The 17,900-nt window shown below is 51.1% G+C and overlaps 8 protein-coding genes across 8 annotated transcripts; 2 read left to right on the plus strand and 6 right to left on the minus strand.

The window, feature by feature from the left end:
• Nucleotides 1-96: 96 nt before the first annotated feature.
• N7481_004854 (polysaccharide lyase family 1 protein) lies at nucleotides 97-1,622 on the minus strand (the record flags this gene model as incomplete). Its single annotated transcript, XM_057264073.1, has 2 exons — nucleotides 97-817; nucleotides 871-1,622. The coding sequence occupies 2 exons, from the start codon at nucleotides 1,620-1,622 to the stop codon at nucleotides 97-99; spliced, it is 1,473 nt and encodes a 490-aa protein (XP_057125734.1).
• A 1,159-nt stretch (nucleotides 1,623-2,781) lies between these two features.
• Nucleotides 2,782-5,196, minus strand: N7481_004855 (non-ribosomal peptide synthetase; the record flags this gene model as incomplete). The annotated part of the gene is made up of 1 exon (XM_057264074.1): nucleotides 2,782-5,196. The coding sequence occupies one exon, from the start codon at nucleotides 5,194-5,196 to the stop codon at nucleotides 2,782-2,784; it is 2,415 nt and encodes an 804-aa protein (XP_057125735.1).
• Nucleotides 5,197-6,142: 946 nt separating this feature from the next.
• Nucleotides 6,143-7,102, minus strand: N7481_004856 (Short-chain dehydrogenase/reductase SDR; the record flags this gene model as incomplete). The annotated part of the gene is made up of 1 exon (XM_057264075.1): nucleotides 6,143-7,102. One exon carries the CDS (start codon nucleotides 7,100-7,102, stop codon nucleotides 6,143-6,145), a length of 960 nt encoding a protein of 319 aa, XP_057125736.1.
• A 732-nt stretch (nucleotides 7,103-7,834) lies between these two features.
• Nucleotides 7,835-9,021, plus strand: N7481_004857 (sialidase family protein; the record flags this gene model as incomplete). Its single annotated transcript, XM_057264076.1, has 2 exons — nucleotides 7,835-7,943; nucleotides 8,003-9,021. 2 exons carry the CDS (start codon nucleotides 7,835-7,837, stop codon nucleotides 9,019-9,021), a joined length of 1,128 nt encoding a protein of 375 aa, XP_057125737.1.
• Nucleotides 9,022-9,871: 850 nt separating this feature from the next.
• N7481_004858 (uncharacterized protein) lies at nucleotides 9,872-10,117 on the minus strand (the record flags this gene model as incomplete). The annotated part of the gene is made up of 1 exon (XM_057264077.1): nucleotides 9,872-10,117. One exon carries the CDS (start codon nucleotides 10,115-10,117, stop codon nucleotides 9,872-9,874), a length of 246 nt encoding a protein of 81 aa, XP_057125738.1.
• Nucleotides 10,118-11,112: 995 nt separating this feature from the next.
• Nucleotides 11,113-13,080, minus strand: N7481_004859 (putative MFS multidrug transporter; the record flags this gene model as incomplete). The annotated part of the gene is made up of 5 exons (XM_057264078.1): nucleotides 11,113-11,375; nucleotides 11,439-11,568; nucleotides 11,641-11,753; nucleotides 11,810-11,934; nucleotides 11,996-13,080. The coding sequence occupies 5 exons, from the start codon at nucleotides 13,078-13,080 to the stop codon at nucleotides 11,113-11,115; spliced, it is 1,716 nt and encodes a 571-aa protein (XP_057125739.1).
• A 751-nt stretch (nucleotides 13,081-13,831) lies between these two features.
• Nucleotides 13,832-15,820, minus strand: N7481_004860 (gamma-glutamyltransferase family protein; the record flags this gene model as incomplete). The annotated part of the gene is made up of 4 exons (XM_057264079.1): nucleotides 13,832-15,109; nucleotides 15,163-15,512; nucleotides 15,575-15,593; nucleotides 15,656-15,820. 4 exons carry the CDS (start codon nucleotides 15,818-15,820, stop codon nucleotides 13,832-13,834), a joined length of 1,812 nt encoding a protein of 603 aa, XP_057125740.1.
• Nucleotides 15,821-16,904: 1,084 nt separating this feature from the next.
• N7481_004861 (fumarylacetoacetate hydrolase family protein) lies at nucleotides 16,905-17,746 on the plus strand (the record flags this gene model as incomplete). Its single annotated transcript, XM_057264080.1, has 3 exons — nucleotides 16,905-16,960; nucleotides 17,038-17,249; nucleotides 17,319-17,746. 3 exons carry the CDS (start codon nucleotides 16,905-16,907, stop codon nucleotides 17,744-17,746), a joined length of 696 nt encoding a protein of 231 aa, XP_057125741.1.
• Nucleotides 17,747-17,900: the final 154 nt, after the last annotated feature.

A 17,900-nucleotide genomic window follows, 5' to 3' on the forward strand; every position in this document is an offset into this window, starting at 1 on the left:
GATTTGATCACGAACATCCACTCAAAGTTGCATACTCATTGTGAGACAGCACTCTACTCACCCGATCCTATCCAGAATCAGGATGTAAGCTCTACTTTAGTTACCCCAACCGTGGTGGTGGTGACCGTGGCCACCGTGCGCACCGGGGAAACCGCTCGACTGAGGACCACCGCTGGGCAGAGGGAATCCACTGGGAGCACCGCTAGGAATGGGACCACCGAATGGAGGAGCGGTAGGCTTGGTACCGATAGTCCTCCAAGACCATGTGGGAGGAGGTCCGGTAGGGGAAGCACCAGGACCAGCGGAGGAGAGGATGGGGAGGTTAGGGGCCCCCTGAGGAGGAGCGTTGAAGCGGCGGCGCTTGGAGCTGGAGCTCAGCTTTCCAACACCGGCATTTGCCAGGACAGAAGATTGGACGCGGCTGGCGTCGAGGACGGAGATGCCGGTTTCACCCTTTGGCCAGCTGGACAGGACAGATGAGTCGGAGGCGGACAGTTCACCGGAGGAGGTGAGGGTGTTGGCGACACAGGTGCGGCCGAGGGCAGAGTCGCAGGATGACTTGTCACTGGCGCTGACGGCGTAGGTCTGGCCAGGCGAGCTGTCGTCCAGGAAGGGAGTGTCGACCTGGTTGAAGACGTTTCCTTCAATCAGGGCGTTGGTGCCATCGCCGACATCGAATGCGTGGCCAGTGTTGTTGAACCAGTAGTTGTTGTAGGCGTGCCAGTAGCTGTTGAACTCGAGCTTGGGCGAACGGCCAGAGGTGTGGTGGATGTAGTTGCCAGTGAAGGTGACCTTGTCATTCTTTCCGTAGCCGAGACTGGAACAGTATTAGCCGAGGTCATATTTGACCATATGAATCGCGAGACTTACACGGTCCAGTAGTGGTGGCCGTCGCAAGTGGCGGACCAGCTAGTTTGACCGTCAAATTCGTTGTTGGAGATAGTGACACGACCGCCTGGAGATGGTATGGTTAGCTGAGATACTTTTATCGGTCTATTAGGATACTTACTGGCTTCGTAACCAGCAACAAAGTGCTGACGACCGATCAGAGAGGTCTTGACATGGTCAATCCAGACCAGGTCGGAGCCATCCAGGGTAATAGCATCACCACCCCAGATGTACTGGGGGTTCAGCTCGGTGATGTGTATATTCTGGATGATGACATTGCTAACTCCATTGCGAATACGCAGACCCTTACCACGCAGAACACCAGAGCTGCCGACGCCAACAATGGACTTGTTGGAGGCAACATCGATACCCTCAAGAGCGGCCTTATCATAAGTACAGGTCAAAGTGGGATAGTCGCCACACCAGTCAGAGGAGTCAAGGTCAATCGCGTTCTGACCAGAGCTGCCGCACGTGTTGGATGAGGGCTTGCAACATTTGCAGTCGCTACACTTGCTGCCGAGGAAGTTGAACTCCTTATCGATGAGAATCGTACGGGGAGTGCTGTCAGTCAACCACGAGGTGAGCTCGGCAGTGTCACTAGGGGAAGCGGCGCTGGCACTTCCACCACCAGTGGTACCAGTCGCGAAACCGAACGCCTTTCCAGAGACACCGGCGGCCTGGGCAGTGGCTCCAAGCAGCGCAAGGGCTGCGAGGAGGGAATTTTGGATTGCCATATCGGGGCAAGGAATGAAGGGAAAGCACTGAACCAGCAGTATATCAAAGAACGGAGGAATAAAAAGAACGAATGGGCTGAAGTGGCAAAGGAAAAGAAAGACAGATGGCACAGGTCAATAGCATCGTGCAATACAGTGATGTTATATACCTGCACGCATATTCTCATAGCCCAAACAGGCATTGAATAACATCTTGGCTTTGTTTGAGCTTGAGTAGACGTGAGGCTCGCAGCGAAGATCCATGCTCCTTTGTGTCCACGGACCGAGCACCGCCGCGATAGCCTGTCCACAGTATCGCAGAGATTGTCCATAAATGATATCGCAGGGCGGACCACTGATCGACCGGCCACCTGCCCGTTCCTTAGGATCGACTCCGCCGGGACGTTTCAGCGAAGCCCTAGTCGGGGCGTGGGCGCCGTGGACCTTGTTTGTAACAGGGGTAACTATGTGAACGGTTCGTACATGGTCTGGGCTAGAGTTTCTGTCTTCCCACTTATTTTTGGGAGGCCGACGCGATTTCCACCTGCAGGTGGCAGTTGAAGGTACCGTCATTGCACAGCATTAGATGTCACCTAGATTTCACAGCGACGCTTCCGAGTCCTCGGAAGAAACTCGGGGATATGATCTGTTGTAGAAATGATCTGATGCACACGTCAAGTGAAACTTCGGCGAATGCTCTATTTGAGCTGTTTCACGATATCACCGTCTACTGTCAGTGGGACGTTGCTTATGTTGTCAGTGGAGCAACCATTTCTCAACGAGACGGGGTCAAATTCTCCACTCACCGCAATAAATCCCGTGTCTGGGATGTTAATTTGTACTGGCCAATCTCTCCAGTTCTGCTAGAACAAGTCTAGATCATTGCCTGATGCCTGCCCTGCATACAACTTGAACTGTGACCGAAGACCGGGGAAAGGTGGCAATCAGGTGCCCCCATCGTTGAAACTGGGAGGTTCAGAACGAAACAAAACTTCTCAGCTCATGCATGTAAATGATTTAATTCTACTCCATAGCGCCAGGTGGCAGTATTCTGGCGTTAGCTAATATACTCTAAGGATCTTCATCCCATCAATATATAGACCGGATCCATTCCGAGTGATGCTTAGCCACAAGCCACCCAACAATCATGTTATATTAAAGCGGTTGATCGTTCATCAGATTAGTCCCACTCAGGCCACACCGTGATTTCCCGGAGATCCTCTCGATGGGCCATGTAATAAGCTTGCCCTAACATATGAAGTTTGCGACGATCCGTCTTCTTGGACTTGGTTCGTGGAATCCGGTCGACAAGTAGAAAGAGGCTAGGGACATAGTAGGTGGGCAGGCTCTGCCGGACCCCTTCGCTGATCGCTTGAGTAAGAGCATATATGGCATGACGCTGCATTATCGGGCGAAATTGCATCTCTTCGACTGATCCCGTCTCCAGGTTCATTGGGTTATTGGCAAGGTATAGGTATACCCCAAGGATTGGGTCGCCCGCGCCATCCGCAGCACCCAAGACATCCACCACTGCGGCATCGCCAGTCGACAGATGTTGGCGTAGTACGTACTCGACTTGGCCGGCTTCCACTCTCGCCCCGTCCAGTTTCAGCATCGTATCTTTCCGCCCGATGAGCTCAATGGTTCCATCGTGATTGTACCGACCAAGATCACCGGATCTGTAGAACCGATGTCGTGGTCGATTGCCATGGAGCTGTGCCATCCAGACAGGCAGGGCCGTCAAGAAGTTCTCCGATTTTCCGGAGACGTGGTCTAGATAGCCTCTTGAAATGTGTGGGCCCTCCACGAGCAGCTCTCCTATTGCTCCCACGGGCATCAGTAGATCGGGGTGATCTTGATTCACAATCCAGATGGCGCCACTAGCTGGTCTTCCAACAACAGTGCCATGGCCCATTCGAAGGTTAGGATTATGAGCACATAGAGATGCTACCTCCCCCATGCCATACTGGTTTACAACCTGAACGCGAGTCAGCCACTTGGCGAGAACCGCATCGGAGACGGGCTCCCCGCCGATGCACATCATCCTCAGCGTCGGCACACGGTCGGGGTTAATCTCGATGGCGACTGAAGGCGTGGCGAACATCATATTAGCCTGGAGGTCATTGATATCTGTCATGAGGGCATCCATTGACAGCGAAGTTGTGGGGACACAGCAGCAGCCACCGGCTAACAGAGGTGCGAGGAAATCATTGTTACTGATATCAAAGGCGTAAGCATCGAATTGAAAAAGTCGTGAATGAGGGCCCATCCCCATGACGCGAATATAATCGGTGAGAGCGGAGGCATAACTTCGGTGCTCTTGGATGATTCCCTTGGGTTTACCGGTACTGCCCGAAGTGAAAAGTACTACGCAAGCATCGGTAGGCTTAACATCGACACATGGTACCCCCGGGATGGAAGGGAGCCCTCGGAGAGAATCCGCGCTCACTTCAAAGTGGACTTCTACAAGTTCCCTATACCTTAATGAGTATCCGGTCGATGTCAGCATGATTTTGATTTGAGTTCGCTCCAGGACAGATGCCATATACGGTGGTGGGTCACTGCCATCAACGCATATATATGCACCGCCAGCCATTAGAACTGCAAGACGGGCTACGATCGCCCAGGTCGACTTGTAGAAAGCGCAGGCGACAAAAATGCCCGGTCGAACACCCTGATCAACCAGCCAATGAGCCAGGCGAGATGCAAGATTACTGAGTTCACTATAGGTGAGATCGCCATCCCATGATCGGATAGCTGGTGCACCCGGGGTCGTCACGGCATGACGCAAGCAAAGATCATGAAGTAAGGCATCTTGAGAGGGTGCAAGAGATCTAGTGAATTCGGCAATCTGGGCACGATCATTCGGCCCGCATAAATCCACAGCACCGATCAATTGCATCGATGTCATGCCAATTGAAGAGAGAGCTCGATTAAAACTGTGGAGCAAGCTTGTTGCCACTGGTAAGCTGATTTGAGAGTCGCCCACATCGAGCTGTGCATGCAAGAGATCGTCTGGCGTACGTCTGACGAAAATACGCAGTCCCTCACCGATAATTTCTTGCCCCGGCGGAATGGAGCAGCAAACGTGGCACCGGCCCATGCAGACCTTTTGACCCAAGTCCACCGCCATTGCAGGCTGTCGTTGGTAAACGATAGTCATGTTATAGCGGGAACCCTTGCCATCATGTCCATGCACGCCATTGGCATATGACTCCTTTACAAGGGTACTGAGACCATTGGTGATCTGCCCGAACAAGTCATGCACTGGTTCTTCTGTGTCAATGTGGATCTGTGTCGTCGGGGCAGTGGGATCATCAGACTCCCCGACAAAACAACGTCCCTTGGTGTACTGCTCGCCAACGTACAGGGTAGTCGAGGAAGTGAAGGCTCCAACTGTAATCACCCAAGCAAGTTGAAAAAGACGTTGAAGCTGGATATCAAAAGGCTCGGATTTGACGATTGTTGGTGCATTGAAAACCTCGACGAGTCGCAGAAGGAGCCGGGGGTGCTCGGAAAGCTGTAGATACACGGTCGAGTCTTTCAGACCATTCGGCTGGTCCAAGGTATCGGAATCTAAAAGAATGGGCACCATAGTGGTAATGACAATGACAATGACAATGCTCTCGCGATGATTCCGGAGTTGCGGTTGAATAGAGTGAGGTTCTGAGACAGGAATTCAACCGGGATACTCGTGATTAAATGTCCGGGGGCAACTGTCAAGCTGCAACGGTCCGGAAGGGCGTTCCACGGACATGGCTGATGCGGCGCAACGAGGGGTTGTCTTTGTTGGACAAAGAAAGTACTCAATGAGAATGCGCGCCCAAGCGCCCCGTCTGGGAGGGCGTCTGTTGAGAAATATTGGATGCTGCAGGCCTCGGGGAATTGGCATGAATCGACTCGGTCGGGATGTTTGCCCCAACGGCCACATTTGCAAATGGGCTGGCTAGTGGGCGCAGCCGTTCGTGAAGGGTGCGGAAAGGCGCAACTGAGGTAAGCGGTGCCGGGGGGTCGAGCGAATGGGGGAGACGAAAAGCATTATGGGGGATGAGGTGCAGATCGAGTGGGAAATGGTTCAGCTGAGGTGAGGGAGATCATGGTTCGTGGTTGTGGTTGTGGTTGGTGGAAGAGGAGAAGTTTGGGGGGGGAACGGGGAAATCGGGGAAATCCCACCCAACGCCTCGTTTCTGCAGCACCACGTCAATCACAACTTGAAAGTTAAAAAGCCTCAAACTTGAAGTACAGGATGGCCGTGATGTTCGTAGGGGGGGATATAGTCAGGATAATAATAATAATAATATTCATAACATTAGTGGTGCGTATTATATGCACATGGGAGAGTGGTAGAATAAAGGTTGTGGTACAAGGGAGTCGGGATATAGATAAACATCAGAAACACGAATTATACGAGGTAGACACCCCATCCGAGAAGCCGCTGGTGTTGTTTTGCGCTGAACCATCCCAGGATAAGTTTGGCATACTTCTTACTGGCCCAAAGGTGGTCGAATCGAATCAAAGATGCCGAAAAGTAGACAATAACATCAGACGGCATTCTGCATGATGCCAGGACGCACTCCCTCGAGGATCATCGCGACTTCCTTCCACAGCTTAATGCGGGCCTGTCGCCCTTCATCACTGCGCACCCAAGGTGACAATGCAGTGTTCTCAACATGGCCGTCGGTCATATAGGCACCATGGCTCTCGAGTCCGGCTGTGATCCCTGCCACCAGGGTGCGTGATCCAATCTCGGTTGTTCGTGCGAGTAATAGCCGGATGACCTGGGCTGCACCACCTGCCTCGCGTCCCAAGGAGGAGTGGCAGAGACCTGGGTTAATCATATTGATGACCACTTCTGATCCTCGCACCCGACCAGCTAGCTCCTGCACAACGAGAACCTCAAGGAGCTTGGACAATCGGTACCGCTCGTTCATTTTGGCCTTGGATTCCTCGGAGAGGGTCTCGAGGATATGGTCGGCCTTCCACTCGGGAAGCGAAACCCAGGCATGGACTTCACTAACCACAAAGCTGAGCCGGGGCTGGCTGCCTGGTACTTTCTTGCCTGTCTGCTTGAGAATAGGAAGGACCAGTAATGACAGAAGTAAGGTATTGACGACATTGACAGTGATGGAACGCTCTAATCCCTCTGCCTTGGCGTAGTTGAGAGTTGCTACTCCGGCATTCAGTAGAGCAGCATCTAGTCGGGGCAGCTGGGCAATACGGTCTCCAAAGTCTAGCACCGACTGATTGGATGCTAGGTCAACCTCCCAGACTTCACAAACGCCTGAACGGCCAGTGGATGTTTCGATTTGCTGTTTGGCTTCCTCGCCAGCGGGAACATTGCGCACTGCGAGAATGACACGGGAGGCACCTAGGCGAACCACATGACGAGCCGCTTCAAATCCCAGTCCGACATTGGCACCAGTGATGAGGACAGTTTGGTTGGCGAAGGACTGCTCGGGGTAGGGAGGTCGAACGCAGAATTGAGAGTAGAGGAAGCCCATATTGTTGGTGGTTGTAGGTGATTGTAGATCAGGTAAATGGAAGATTCCGTGGTTGAATGTTTGAAGGGTTGAATGTTTGAAGATTCAAAGGTGGATTGTTTGTGATGAGAAGCAGGACCATTGCCGCATGGGATGTCTTTATTTACTCGCAAGGTGAATCGATGAAGATGTTGAAGCTGTCCATGTCGGAGATTAGTCGACACGGCGATAAATGCGGAGCCTCCTCAAAGGCCTAATGCCGCCACGCCATGGGGGCTTTTGCTAACCCCGAGCCTTATGGGCTTCCAAATGCCGGTAGCACAATCAGATTGTGGGGGGGAAATGGAGATGAGAGCACTGGGAGTAGAGTGAAAGTGTGTAGGAGGAAAGTAAACTTGAAGTTGCCGAGGCTGCCGCATTATACTGCAGTAGTAGTAGTAGTAGTAGTAGTAGTAGTAGTAGTAGTAGTAGTAGTAGTAGTAGTAGTAGAGTCAGAGGAGAGGGACAGTCAGTTTAATTAGTTGGCTGAGTGTAGTCGGGATAACTATTTCATTTCTTTCATTTTATCAATGTGTAGAATATCCAGATCTATAAAATATACTATACTGTTGTTACTGTACTGCAGCTTGTCTATTGTGCTGCCTGGCCCCATGACGTAATACCCTCTGAGACTGTTGGAGATCTCCAACTTCAACTTCAAATGTAACTTCATCTTCTCTTCTCTCCCCCTTATTTCACTCCAATACAAACACAATGGGCCACTTCGGTCAAAAAGTACTCAACGCCTTGGGCGTCAATCATTCCCACGACCAGCAACAAACCCCAGCATACGGAGGAAATGGAGGATACGGAGGATACCCTGGCGGGCCACCACCACCACCAGGAGGCCAACTGCCTCCAATCCCCCCCCCGGACATCCAGGTCCCCAACACCCAGGTCGTGGTCTAGTGAACAATGATGAACGTGCACTCTCCTCCCACCCTAACCGAGGAACCTACCCACGTCTCGCCCGACTCTCCGATGGCTCCATTCTCTCCTCCTTCACACGATTCCCAGACGGACAACGCGCTCTTTGCGTGGCGCGCAGCACCGACAATGGACACACCTTCGAAAACATCTCCGAAGTTACTCGCGCCGCAGGCGACGTCGATAACATGTTCCTCTGTGAGGTGGGCCCGGGGGTTGTCCTCGCAGCCTTCCGCAACCACGATAAAGGAGACAACGGCCCGACGCACTTCCGGATCACCGTTTGTAGGTCCAATGACGGCGGCAATACCTGGCACTTTGCATCGCAAGCCGCGGAGAAAAGACCCCCATTTGGAATTTGGGAACCTTTTATGCGATTGGGTCGGAGAGGCGAGGTCCAATTGACTTACTCCGAAGAATTCGCCCATAATAACCAATGTACCATGCTCACTGTCTCGCATGATCAGGGGAGCACCTGGAGTCGCCCAACCTGCCTGCATGGAGACAGTGATCCCCGTCGTGATGGTATGAATGGTATTGCGCGCACATTTGATAATGGTCGGGAGGCTCTCGTGATGGTCTTTGAGACGACGACGTACGGTCCGTTTAATGTCGAAGCGCTTATCTCCTACGATGACGGCGCCTCCTGGCATAATCGGCACCAGGTCTTCCGACCCCGACAGGGACACAATGCGGGTTCCCCGCAGGTTGCCTCGTTCGCGGATGGCTCCCTGGTCTGTGTCTTCATGACGGATGATGATTCGGATCAAGTGGACTGGGTCAAACATGCTTCCATCAAGGTTTGCTTCGCAGGCCCTCCTCAGAATGGACAGCTTAGGTGGGGACCTCCGATTATGGTTTCGCCAGCATCTAGCTTCTGGCCTGGAGTGATGGCGCTGGATCATCAAACGGCCTTGGTCACGTATGATCGTGGAGGACCTTTGGCCAAGTCGGTTACCTGGCAGACATGGTAGCTAGCTAACTCTCAGTCAGGTGTATTAGACATTTCTACGAAACATAATGAACATACAATTCTCTGATCTCACGCGAAGAAATATCCAACTGGATCCTCATGAGATATTCAGTGATGTTTTTGAACCCGCATAAAGTGGCGACCATTATTGCCTTCCACATCTTGAAACCGTTCCCCTTGAATAGCTGGTTGACCACCTACTCTCATATCAAAATTTCTAGTAATTGGAAGTCAGGCCTTATAAGTTGTATACTTTTCTAAGTTCTACAGCGTTTTTCCAATCCTATCCACGCTCGTGCTTATTGTATCAATATTAGGATTAGCCATATAATACCAAAGAGTGATAACATCGATCCATAGTCCTCTTACGCAGTACCTATCGGTATCGCGACCCTACTCCTGGGCACCGAGAATTAAATTATAGTGACATGATCGTCTCGGCAAGCATCAGGGCAACACGATCAATTTTCTTCGTTGTTGAGAACCACTAGCGTGTCTGATATGTAGCCTTATAAGTAGATTTTGATTCTGGTTTAGTCTGCTTTGAGGTTTGGAGAGAGCTTGACTTGACCATAGGGTTCATGCCACTAGAGAAGGGATAAAATAAAGATACAGTGTTATTGATTGTTTAACTGAGCTTTGTCAAAGAAGCTGCACATTGCTTTCAAGTTATACTCCCTTGCCTGATAATCCGACACAAGATGGAACTTCCTCTGAAATTTATAGACACGACTCGATGAAAACACCCCCGTCATAGAATAGAGTGAAGTACAACTTCATTTTCGCCTTGTTGAAAGTAGTAGTAACCACCTTATTTCGCCAGTTAGTAGATATCAATTATTCAGCGTAGTTTACTCACTGTCACCGCGCAGAATAACTTCCTTATTAGCGTCAAAAATCATATCAGTGTCAACATGCCGGACGTCCTTATATTCCTGTCCATTCAAGATATCTGTACGGAAAAGAGTAAATTCTTTAATCTCCCCAGTGACACCTTTGAATCGAGTGTCAGCCCTTGTGTTATTACCCAGGGCTATTTTCGAAATATCGTACGCCGACAGAGCGATTTCGTCATTGATGAATTTTGCGCTAGGCATTGTAGAATACAGTAGAATATTTCTTGTTAGGACGTGGAAAGGGCTTAGTATGGAAAGATGGTAGCGAAGCAGTGGCCAGTATCTTTTCAGAAGCTGTCGTGGTTCTTGCTAATATTGCTGGGGACTGGATATCATCAGATCTAAATATGCGTACCAGTAGTAGTATTGCGCTGAACATGTACTGTCGTCATACTAATAATGCTTACTACCACTTCTTCAGTATACATCAGTCATGATATCATGACTGGTTCTGTATTAGGTCTAGTTTGGAAGCTATAGCAATACATGATCATAGTGGCTTTTTACACGTTCAGTATCATACCATTCAGGCTACCGCATACTAGTATTTTTCAATACAGGAATTGTCATGTCGAGACTACCATATCACGGAATAGGGTTGAGAAGAACATCTGTATATTTCTGACATGGCAGAGAATAGCGGTCGCCTCTATAATTGGGTGGCCCAGGTGTTCAGCAAACATTCCTAGGATTGGCTGGAATTGTGTTCCGATCAGTATGAATATGACGCAATTTCGTTTTGGTATAGATCAAACACTGATAGGGCCCAGCGTGATGAATATCTGCATCATCAAGAGACCTCGGGACCCAAAATAATTTCATGATGGTTAGCGACTTGGATCCGTGGTGACCCAGGTCCCCGTACATTAAATATCGTAATGTCCCCACCTGGGCAGTTAAAGCCTTTTCCCCTGCGGCCCAAAGAGTCACGGTCTCACCTCGGTGCCTCCGGAAAGAACCATAGAAGCAAAGATAATTATCTTAGTTTATCAGATTAGATAACAGTTCATCATAATCGAACTCTGACATTCTTTCTTGATGATGTCGAAAAACTCACAGGCTTCGGCGAACTTGCTTGAATCCACAGACAATTTGTTGCTGAACAAAAGGAACGCACAAAATCCTTGTAATTCAAAAGCGCCAATCCAAATGAGCAAAATATCAGTAGCCCTCTTCAACTATACTCTACGCAGTTCTCAAACGGTTCGTTGATCTCGGCCCATAGGTGAATCGGACAAGTAACGCTGCACAGGATCCGGGTCACCCGATCCACACTGAGATACCTTGCGTCCGGCCTTCTTCCTGTCTGCTGCAAGTACCTGCGCAAATGGGGATCTCTCCCGGATTTGTGGTCCTTTCCAGTAGAAGATGTAGATCGGGATCGTGAAGATAATAGCCATGAATCCCAAAAATGTCGATGGCCACTCGAGCGTATTGGTCTTGCCCATGTTGCTGTACACTAGGGGGGGGTGAATAATCCTGCATCTTCTTTGTTTGGGTTATTACCATAGGTATCACTTACTTGGAACAGAGTACATTGCAGCTACGCCGGCGAGGAAATCTCGCGCGAAGCCATTACCTCCGGTGGCCGAGGCGGCGTATGGTCCGTATGAGGCGATCATGTAATCTATCGTTGCCATGTAGATTGTGAACTAGAATTAAACGGTTAGGTCATATCCTCTGAATTTCTGATTCATGAAATTGAACCATCTCAAACAACTCACATTGGCAATTGCAATTAAGGAGGAAAATATCATCGGTGCAATCCAGTGAACATGTGGAGGTCCGAGACTTGTCCAGGCGAAGCCAAACAGCCCAATCGATAGTAAAGGCGCCACTGTCACAGTTAGAACACACTTTTAATTGCTTTTCATTTTCAAGGGCAACACTTACCGAATAGGAGCCAATACAGTCGAGCTTCCGGTTGTAATCCATCCGGATCACGCTCCCGTACCCTGTTATGTTTGGCAATCCAAGGTATGAAAGAGAAATAAGCAATGAAATACCCGACCAGGATACTAAGGACAGTCAGTTAGCGAATAATGTAGAAATTGTTACGGTGGTAGCATCTATACTCACGGGATAAAGGCAAGTCCAATCTCAATAGTATTGAACCCCCACTGCTTATATACCGGAGTATAAGACTGAAGGAAAGTGAAGATCAAAGAATCACTAAATCCACTCAGCAGTGCAAGACACAGGACAATCGGCTCGCGGAAGAACATGATAAAAGGCCGAAGCCAGATCATCAAGATCCCGCGGAATGTCAGCCTGTTGCCTTTCAACTCGTCTCCACCCCATACCATATCCCCAGCTGCCCTTCGTCGCCTCGCCTCGCGGGTAACCAGCAGGCTGCATCGAGTCTCGGGTATGGTCCAGTGCAGGAGCTGTACAAAACCACCAAGAATCAACTGTAGCCAGAAATTCCAATGCCAGTCAAGGAAAGTTGCCACAAATCCGCCTACGATCGGCGCAATCACAGACCCAGCGACGGATGATAGAACAATAAAGGCAACAGCATATTGCTGGTCCTCTGCCTCCCACATATCAGCCACCATACCAAGAGTTACTGACCCACCAGCCGATGAGAGGCCACCCAGCAAACGACAGACGACGATCGTGCCGAAGTTCGGAGCCAGCGCACACGGTATCTGCCAGATATTGACGAGGAGCAGACTCATCTGCATGATGGGCCACCTTCCAAACTCCTCGCTGAAAGGTGCCCAAAACTCGCATCCAAAGGCATAAGCGATGAGGAAGTCCATCTGCCCAACTCGAGCTGCTTGCTCGGAGATATTGAAGTGTTTGGAATACAGACTGATACTGCTGGCGTAGAAACTTGCATTCCAGTTCATGGATGTCTGCACGGCGAAGACGACGGATATTATATACCATTTCTTCCACCAAGGGAAGGAGTATCCCAGTTTATCGTAGCATTCCCACTCCTTTAGCTCGGGGTGGTCTGAAGGTGGCTCGGTGTTGACACCATTGGCTCCGCTCGGGCCTGTTTTCTTCTTCTTCTCTTGTGGAGTTCCACCTGGCGAGCGGACGCTCCCGTCGGCGATGTCCCCATCGATATCACTTTGTTTCTCGATATCCTTTTCGAGTCGCCTGTCTGTGGCTGCTGTTTCGGAAGACTCGGGGCTCTCGGGTGTGTGTGGCATGTTTGTTTTTTGGTATAGTTATTATTCGATTGGTAGAATATGGGAATCTGTGGATTTCTGATCGCAATAAGGATCACCATCTTCACTCTTTGTAAACAGAATGATACTCGTTTTCTGGATCTGGGGATGGACCTTATATGAATGAACTATCTCTCGTAAGCGGCAATGGCATTCAAGACATACTCTATTTGGATCTTCCGCGAGAAGATTCTCGCAATTTCTTCTCCGATTGGTCTCGAGGAGTGATTCCCACGGGATCGTGTGCTAGTTTCCATTAAAACCTCGCGTGCATCGTGGTGTGGAGTGAACATCCGGGGAGAATGACCAGGAAGATCATCACCAACGGAATCAAGATGCCCTCCGCACTTTGGAGATCTCCAGCGGCCGCAATTGGGGCCCGCAAATCGCGAGAACTGGACCTGGGATTGTGTTGAATTGTTCTCTATGTGCTCGGCTTTGGTCTTCCGGGGAGCTGTGCCTGTGCCTTGGACCTTGGCATCTTACTCGCGATTGGACCATGGAATGCCCACGGCAGCTGCTATTACGCATGAATTGCGAGGATTGGGGCTTCTTCCGGGGTTAACCCCGTTGATCCCCAGCATTTTATTTTGCCTTCAAGCTCTAGAAACAGTGTCAAGCAGTGCAGTCATCTGGTTATGGAGCATTACTAGTAGTTATACTATGCGGTCATCAGTCGTAAATGGATCTCCGCCAAGGGCTATTTACATCGGATAATTTGTATAGCTTCCGCTTACAACAGAGGGAATGCCATTCCATCCCCGCGCTGGTCACTGCCGGCACTGTAGACCGGCTTCCCTTCGTCATAGTGCAGACGAATGACCTGGCCACGGCCAAACATGGAGCGCTTCCAGCCGGCAAGTACCTCGACCTTGTGGCCGAGATTGCGCAGGCCCTCCACGGTTGCGTCGCTGATTCCCTCCTCCACATAGACGGTGCGGTCCTTATCTTCCTCTGTCGGTGCGGCGAGGCAGATGCGGGGGGAGTCCAGAGCTGCTTGCGGGTGGTAACCAAAGGCGAGCATGTTGAGAAGGACTTGTACGTGGCCCTGAGGCTGCATGAATCCGCCCATTACACCATATACGGAGTGCAAGGAATCATCAGCCACATTGGTGATCAGGGCAGGGATGATGGTGTGGTATGGTCGCTTGTGCGGCGCCAAAGCATTCGGGTGGCCCGGCTCGAGGGAGAAGTTGGCGCCACGGTTCTGCAGGGTGAAACCACAACCAGCGGGGATGATGGCAGTGCCGAAGCCGGCATAGTTGCTGTTGATGAAGGAGATGCCATTTCCTTCGCGGTCTGTGACGTTGAAATACACGGTATCGCAGTGGTTGTGAGCAGGGCTGCCGTGATCCAGAAGATCGGATGTACGCTCGGGGGAGAACAATTTCGCGCGCTCAGCCAGATACTCGCGTGCTAGTAGGCCTTGCGAGGGAACCTTTTCCACGTCGGGGTCGGTCACCCACCAGGCGGCATCAGCGAAAGCAATCCGCAGACTCTCAATGACAGCATGTAGATACTCGGGGGAATTGTGTTGATCCTCACGGAACTTGGGGATCTTGCCTGTTCGCTCGAGCTCTTCCATGATACCGAGGGCCATGAGTGCCACGATACCCTGCCCATTGGGCGGGTGCTCCCAAACACGGACGCCCTTGTTGGGGGTACCATCAGTTCCGGGGGTCTGCTTGGACACGATATCCTGTCCGGTGAACTCAAGCGAGATGGGATCGACTTCTTGGGTGCCAACCTCGGCGTGATAGGCCAAATCCTCGAGAGTCATGAAACCACCAAGATCCTTTACCACCTTGACGATCTGTTCGGCAATGCGGCCCTGATAGAAGCCCTTCTTCCCCTCGGCTGCGAGAGTGCGGAAGGTCTTCGCCAATGTGGGGTTCTTCATAATATCGCCTGGTAGCGGGGCACGCACGCCGTCCTTGGCCGAGGAGTCATCCTTCAGCATCTCGCGGAAATTAGGTGACGCATTCCGAATATCATTTTCAGAGCCGTGCCACTTGGTGAGGGTTAACAGAGTTGCAGGGGAGGGGAAAGCAGGGGGTTACTCACGCCATGAGAGGCAAGTTCGGAAACGGGGAATCCTTGCTCGCCCATCTCGATAGCCGGTTGCAGGATTTGTTCTAGGGATAGCTTGCCGCTACCAAACTTTTCGACTGTGTCTACCCAGCCAGCAGCGGCACCGGGGGTTGTCGTGGCCAGCGCGCTCAGCATAGGGATGCTGCCCGACTCACCGGGGGCGAGCTTCAACTCCTTGCGCACTTTTTCCAGACTGCCAGCGCCGGGGTAACGACCAGAGCCGTTCAAGGCGTGAACTTTCTTGGTCTTGGAGTTGTAGAAAAGGCAGAACATGTCGCCCCCGATTCCAGTGGAGCAGGGCTCCGACATGTTGATGGCGGCGGCTGTAGTGATCAGTTTAAGGTCTTATTTTCTGCTCCAGTCTGGGGCGATGGTCTAAACTTACCGACGGCGACGGCGGCATCCTGTAGAGAGATATAGATTAGTGCTAATTGCTCTTATCTTGTCTGGGCGTGAGATGACATACCGCGGCATTACCACCCTGGGTCAGAATGCGATGACCGGCAGCGGCAGCCAAGGGCTGAGTGCAGGCGACGATGCCATGAGAGCTGTGGACGGTGCTCCGGCGACTGGCAAAGGGCACATAATCGGGGTTCGCCTTGGCGTAGACGGCTTTTGAGTTGAGGGGCATGGTGAGAGACAGTGCCAAACTTGAAGTGGATCGGCGGAAACCAGGGCAGCGAGTGTGGGGGTCGGGGTCTTTATACCAAGGTGAAGGTGGGAGATGGTGATGGTAACTAATGGTAGTAATTCCCACCTGGGTAGTACAATAGAGAAGCCGAGGTGATTCAAGAATGGAGGGACCTGTGGACTCGGACTCGGACTCAGATAGCAAGTCTCCACTCGAGGGGCATCCCCGCCTTCCAATGTTGCTTTCCCTTGGAGAAGTTGGAGTCAATCGGAGAAGGTCCCGGTGTCCCCGGTGCACTGCATATAGTCGTAATAGTAGGTAAAACCTACTATATTCGACCAGAGTATCTGAATCAGGTCATCCTGTCAGTGCCGGGCAGTCAATGGATTCTCCAGGCCCTACTAGGGCTAGAGTGAACTAGTAGTAGGTAGTTACCTAGGTAGTAGCAGGGATATGTCAGTGACTCCGACTGCCCTTGTGTTCAATGATATATATCTTTGACCGCCCTGGCAGTAGTTCCCTGGCAGTAGTTCCCTGGCAGTAGTTCTACCAAAGCCCTGGAGGTAGATACTATTTATGATATAACTATGTTGAGTCAACTTGAACTTGAAGTTGATGTGACTGTAAAATAATAAATAATAAATAGTCACTGGGACAAGGATATATTTCAATACTCTACTACCACCACCACCACCACTACCCTCGGCCAGTCGGGCCGAGATGATCGGCTCGTGCGGCCGAGTCTGCGAAAGTCGGAATGTGAAAAGGATATTAGCTATGCGTACTTAGTACTAGTACTAATACTAGTAAGGAGAAATAAGGAATAAGAAATAATCTACACTCCGATCAAATATACCTAGGTATATTACTATTACTATTCCTATTACTCTTACTATCTAAGTGCTAGTGGTTAAAGATACAAGCGGAGGACATCCGAGCTTCCTCCCAATATCCCCCCCATTTCCGCTTCGGATTTCCCGTCTATAACTTCCTCCCCTCCCACTGCGCCAGTGCCTCTACTCGACTCCTCATACCTGCCTGTGCTTCTAAAGGTTCAAGTTCCCTTCCCATTGACCAACTCACCATGGCCTCCATTCGCGCCAATTGCCGCAAGGTCATGTGCATCGGCCGTAACTACGCGTGCGTCACTCCATCTCCCTCTCCCTCTGCTCTCTGCTCTCTGTTCTCTGCGCCTTTGCTGACCCTCCCTGCGCTAGCGACCACATCACCGAGTTGAACAACACTAAGCCCAAACAGCCTTTCTTCTTCCTCAAACCCTCCTCGTCCATCCTCATCCCCGGCGCTGGTCCCGTTCTCCGCCCCAAGGGTGTCAGCCTGCACTATGAAGTCGAATTGGGTCTGGTCATCGGCAAGACCCTCCGGGATTTAGACCCGGAGGACAAGCAAGGTGCTTTGGATGCTATCCAGAGTGAGTACTCTGCCTTTTCTTACCCTTGCGCTTGCTGGGTCTGCTAATCATTATTCGCGCATCGCATAGGCTATGTCCTCGCCATTGACATGACCGCCCGCAACGTCCAAGACGAAGCCAAGAAGAAGGGTCTCCCCTGGTCCATCGCTAAGGGCTTCGACACCTTCCTGCCTATTTCGCAAGAGATTGCCAAATCGCGCATCCCGAATCCCCACGATGCCTTCCTGCGCCTCAGCGTCGGAAACACCGAACGCCAAGCCGACTCGACTAGCCTCATGCTGTACCAGATCCACCACCAGCTGGCTCAGATCTCGCGCGTCATGACCCTGGAGAAGGGCGATATTGTCCTGACTGGCACCCCCAAGGGAGTGGGTCAGGTTCGGGCGGGTGATGTGATGCGGGCCTCGATTGAGGTGGATGGCAAGGAGATTGAGGAGGGACGCATTGAGGTGGAGGTGCAAGACCGAGAGGGTCGATACGAGTTTAAGGAGACCTGAGACAGAGGGGTTGGCTCGGACAATCCGGGGATGGGAGGAGTAGGTAAATATAGAGACGGATGTTGCACAAACTTGGTGAGATTTGTGAATAAGAATACTACCATGAATACTAGTACTAGTATAGGTATACTCAGTGAATATCTTTCTATACCTA

This window comes from Penicillium waksmanii (assembly GCF_028829765.1).
Source record: "Penicillium waksmanii strain IBT 27052 chromosome Unknown utg000004l:1.0-5674109.0:1.0-5678898.0, whole genome shotgun sequence".
Taxonomy (NCBI): Eukaryota; Fungi; Ascomycota; class Eurotiomycetes; order Eurotiales; family Aspergillaceae; genus Penicillium; species Penicillium waksmanii.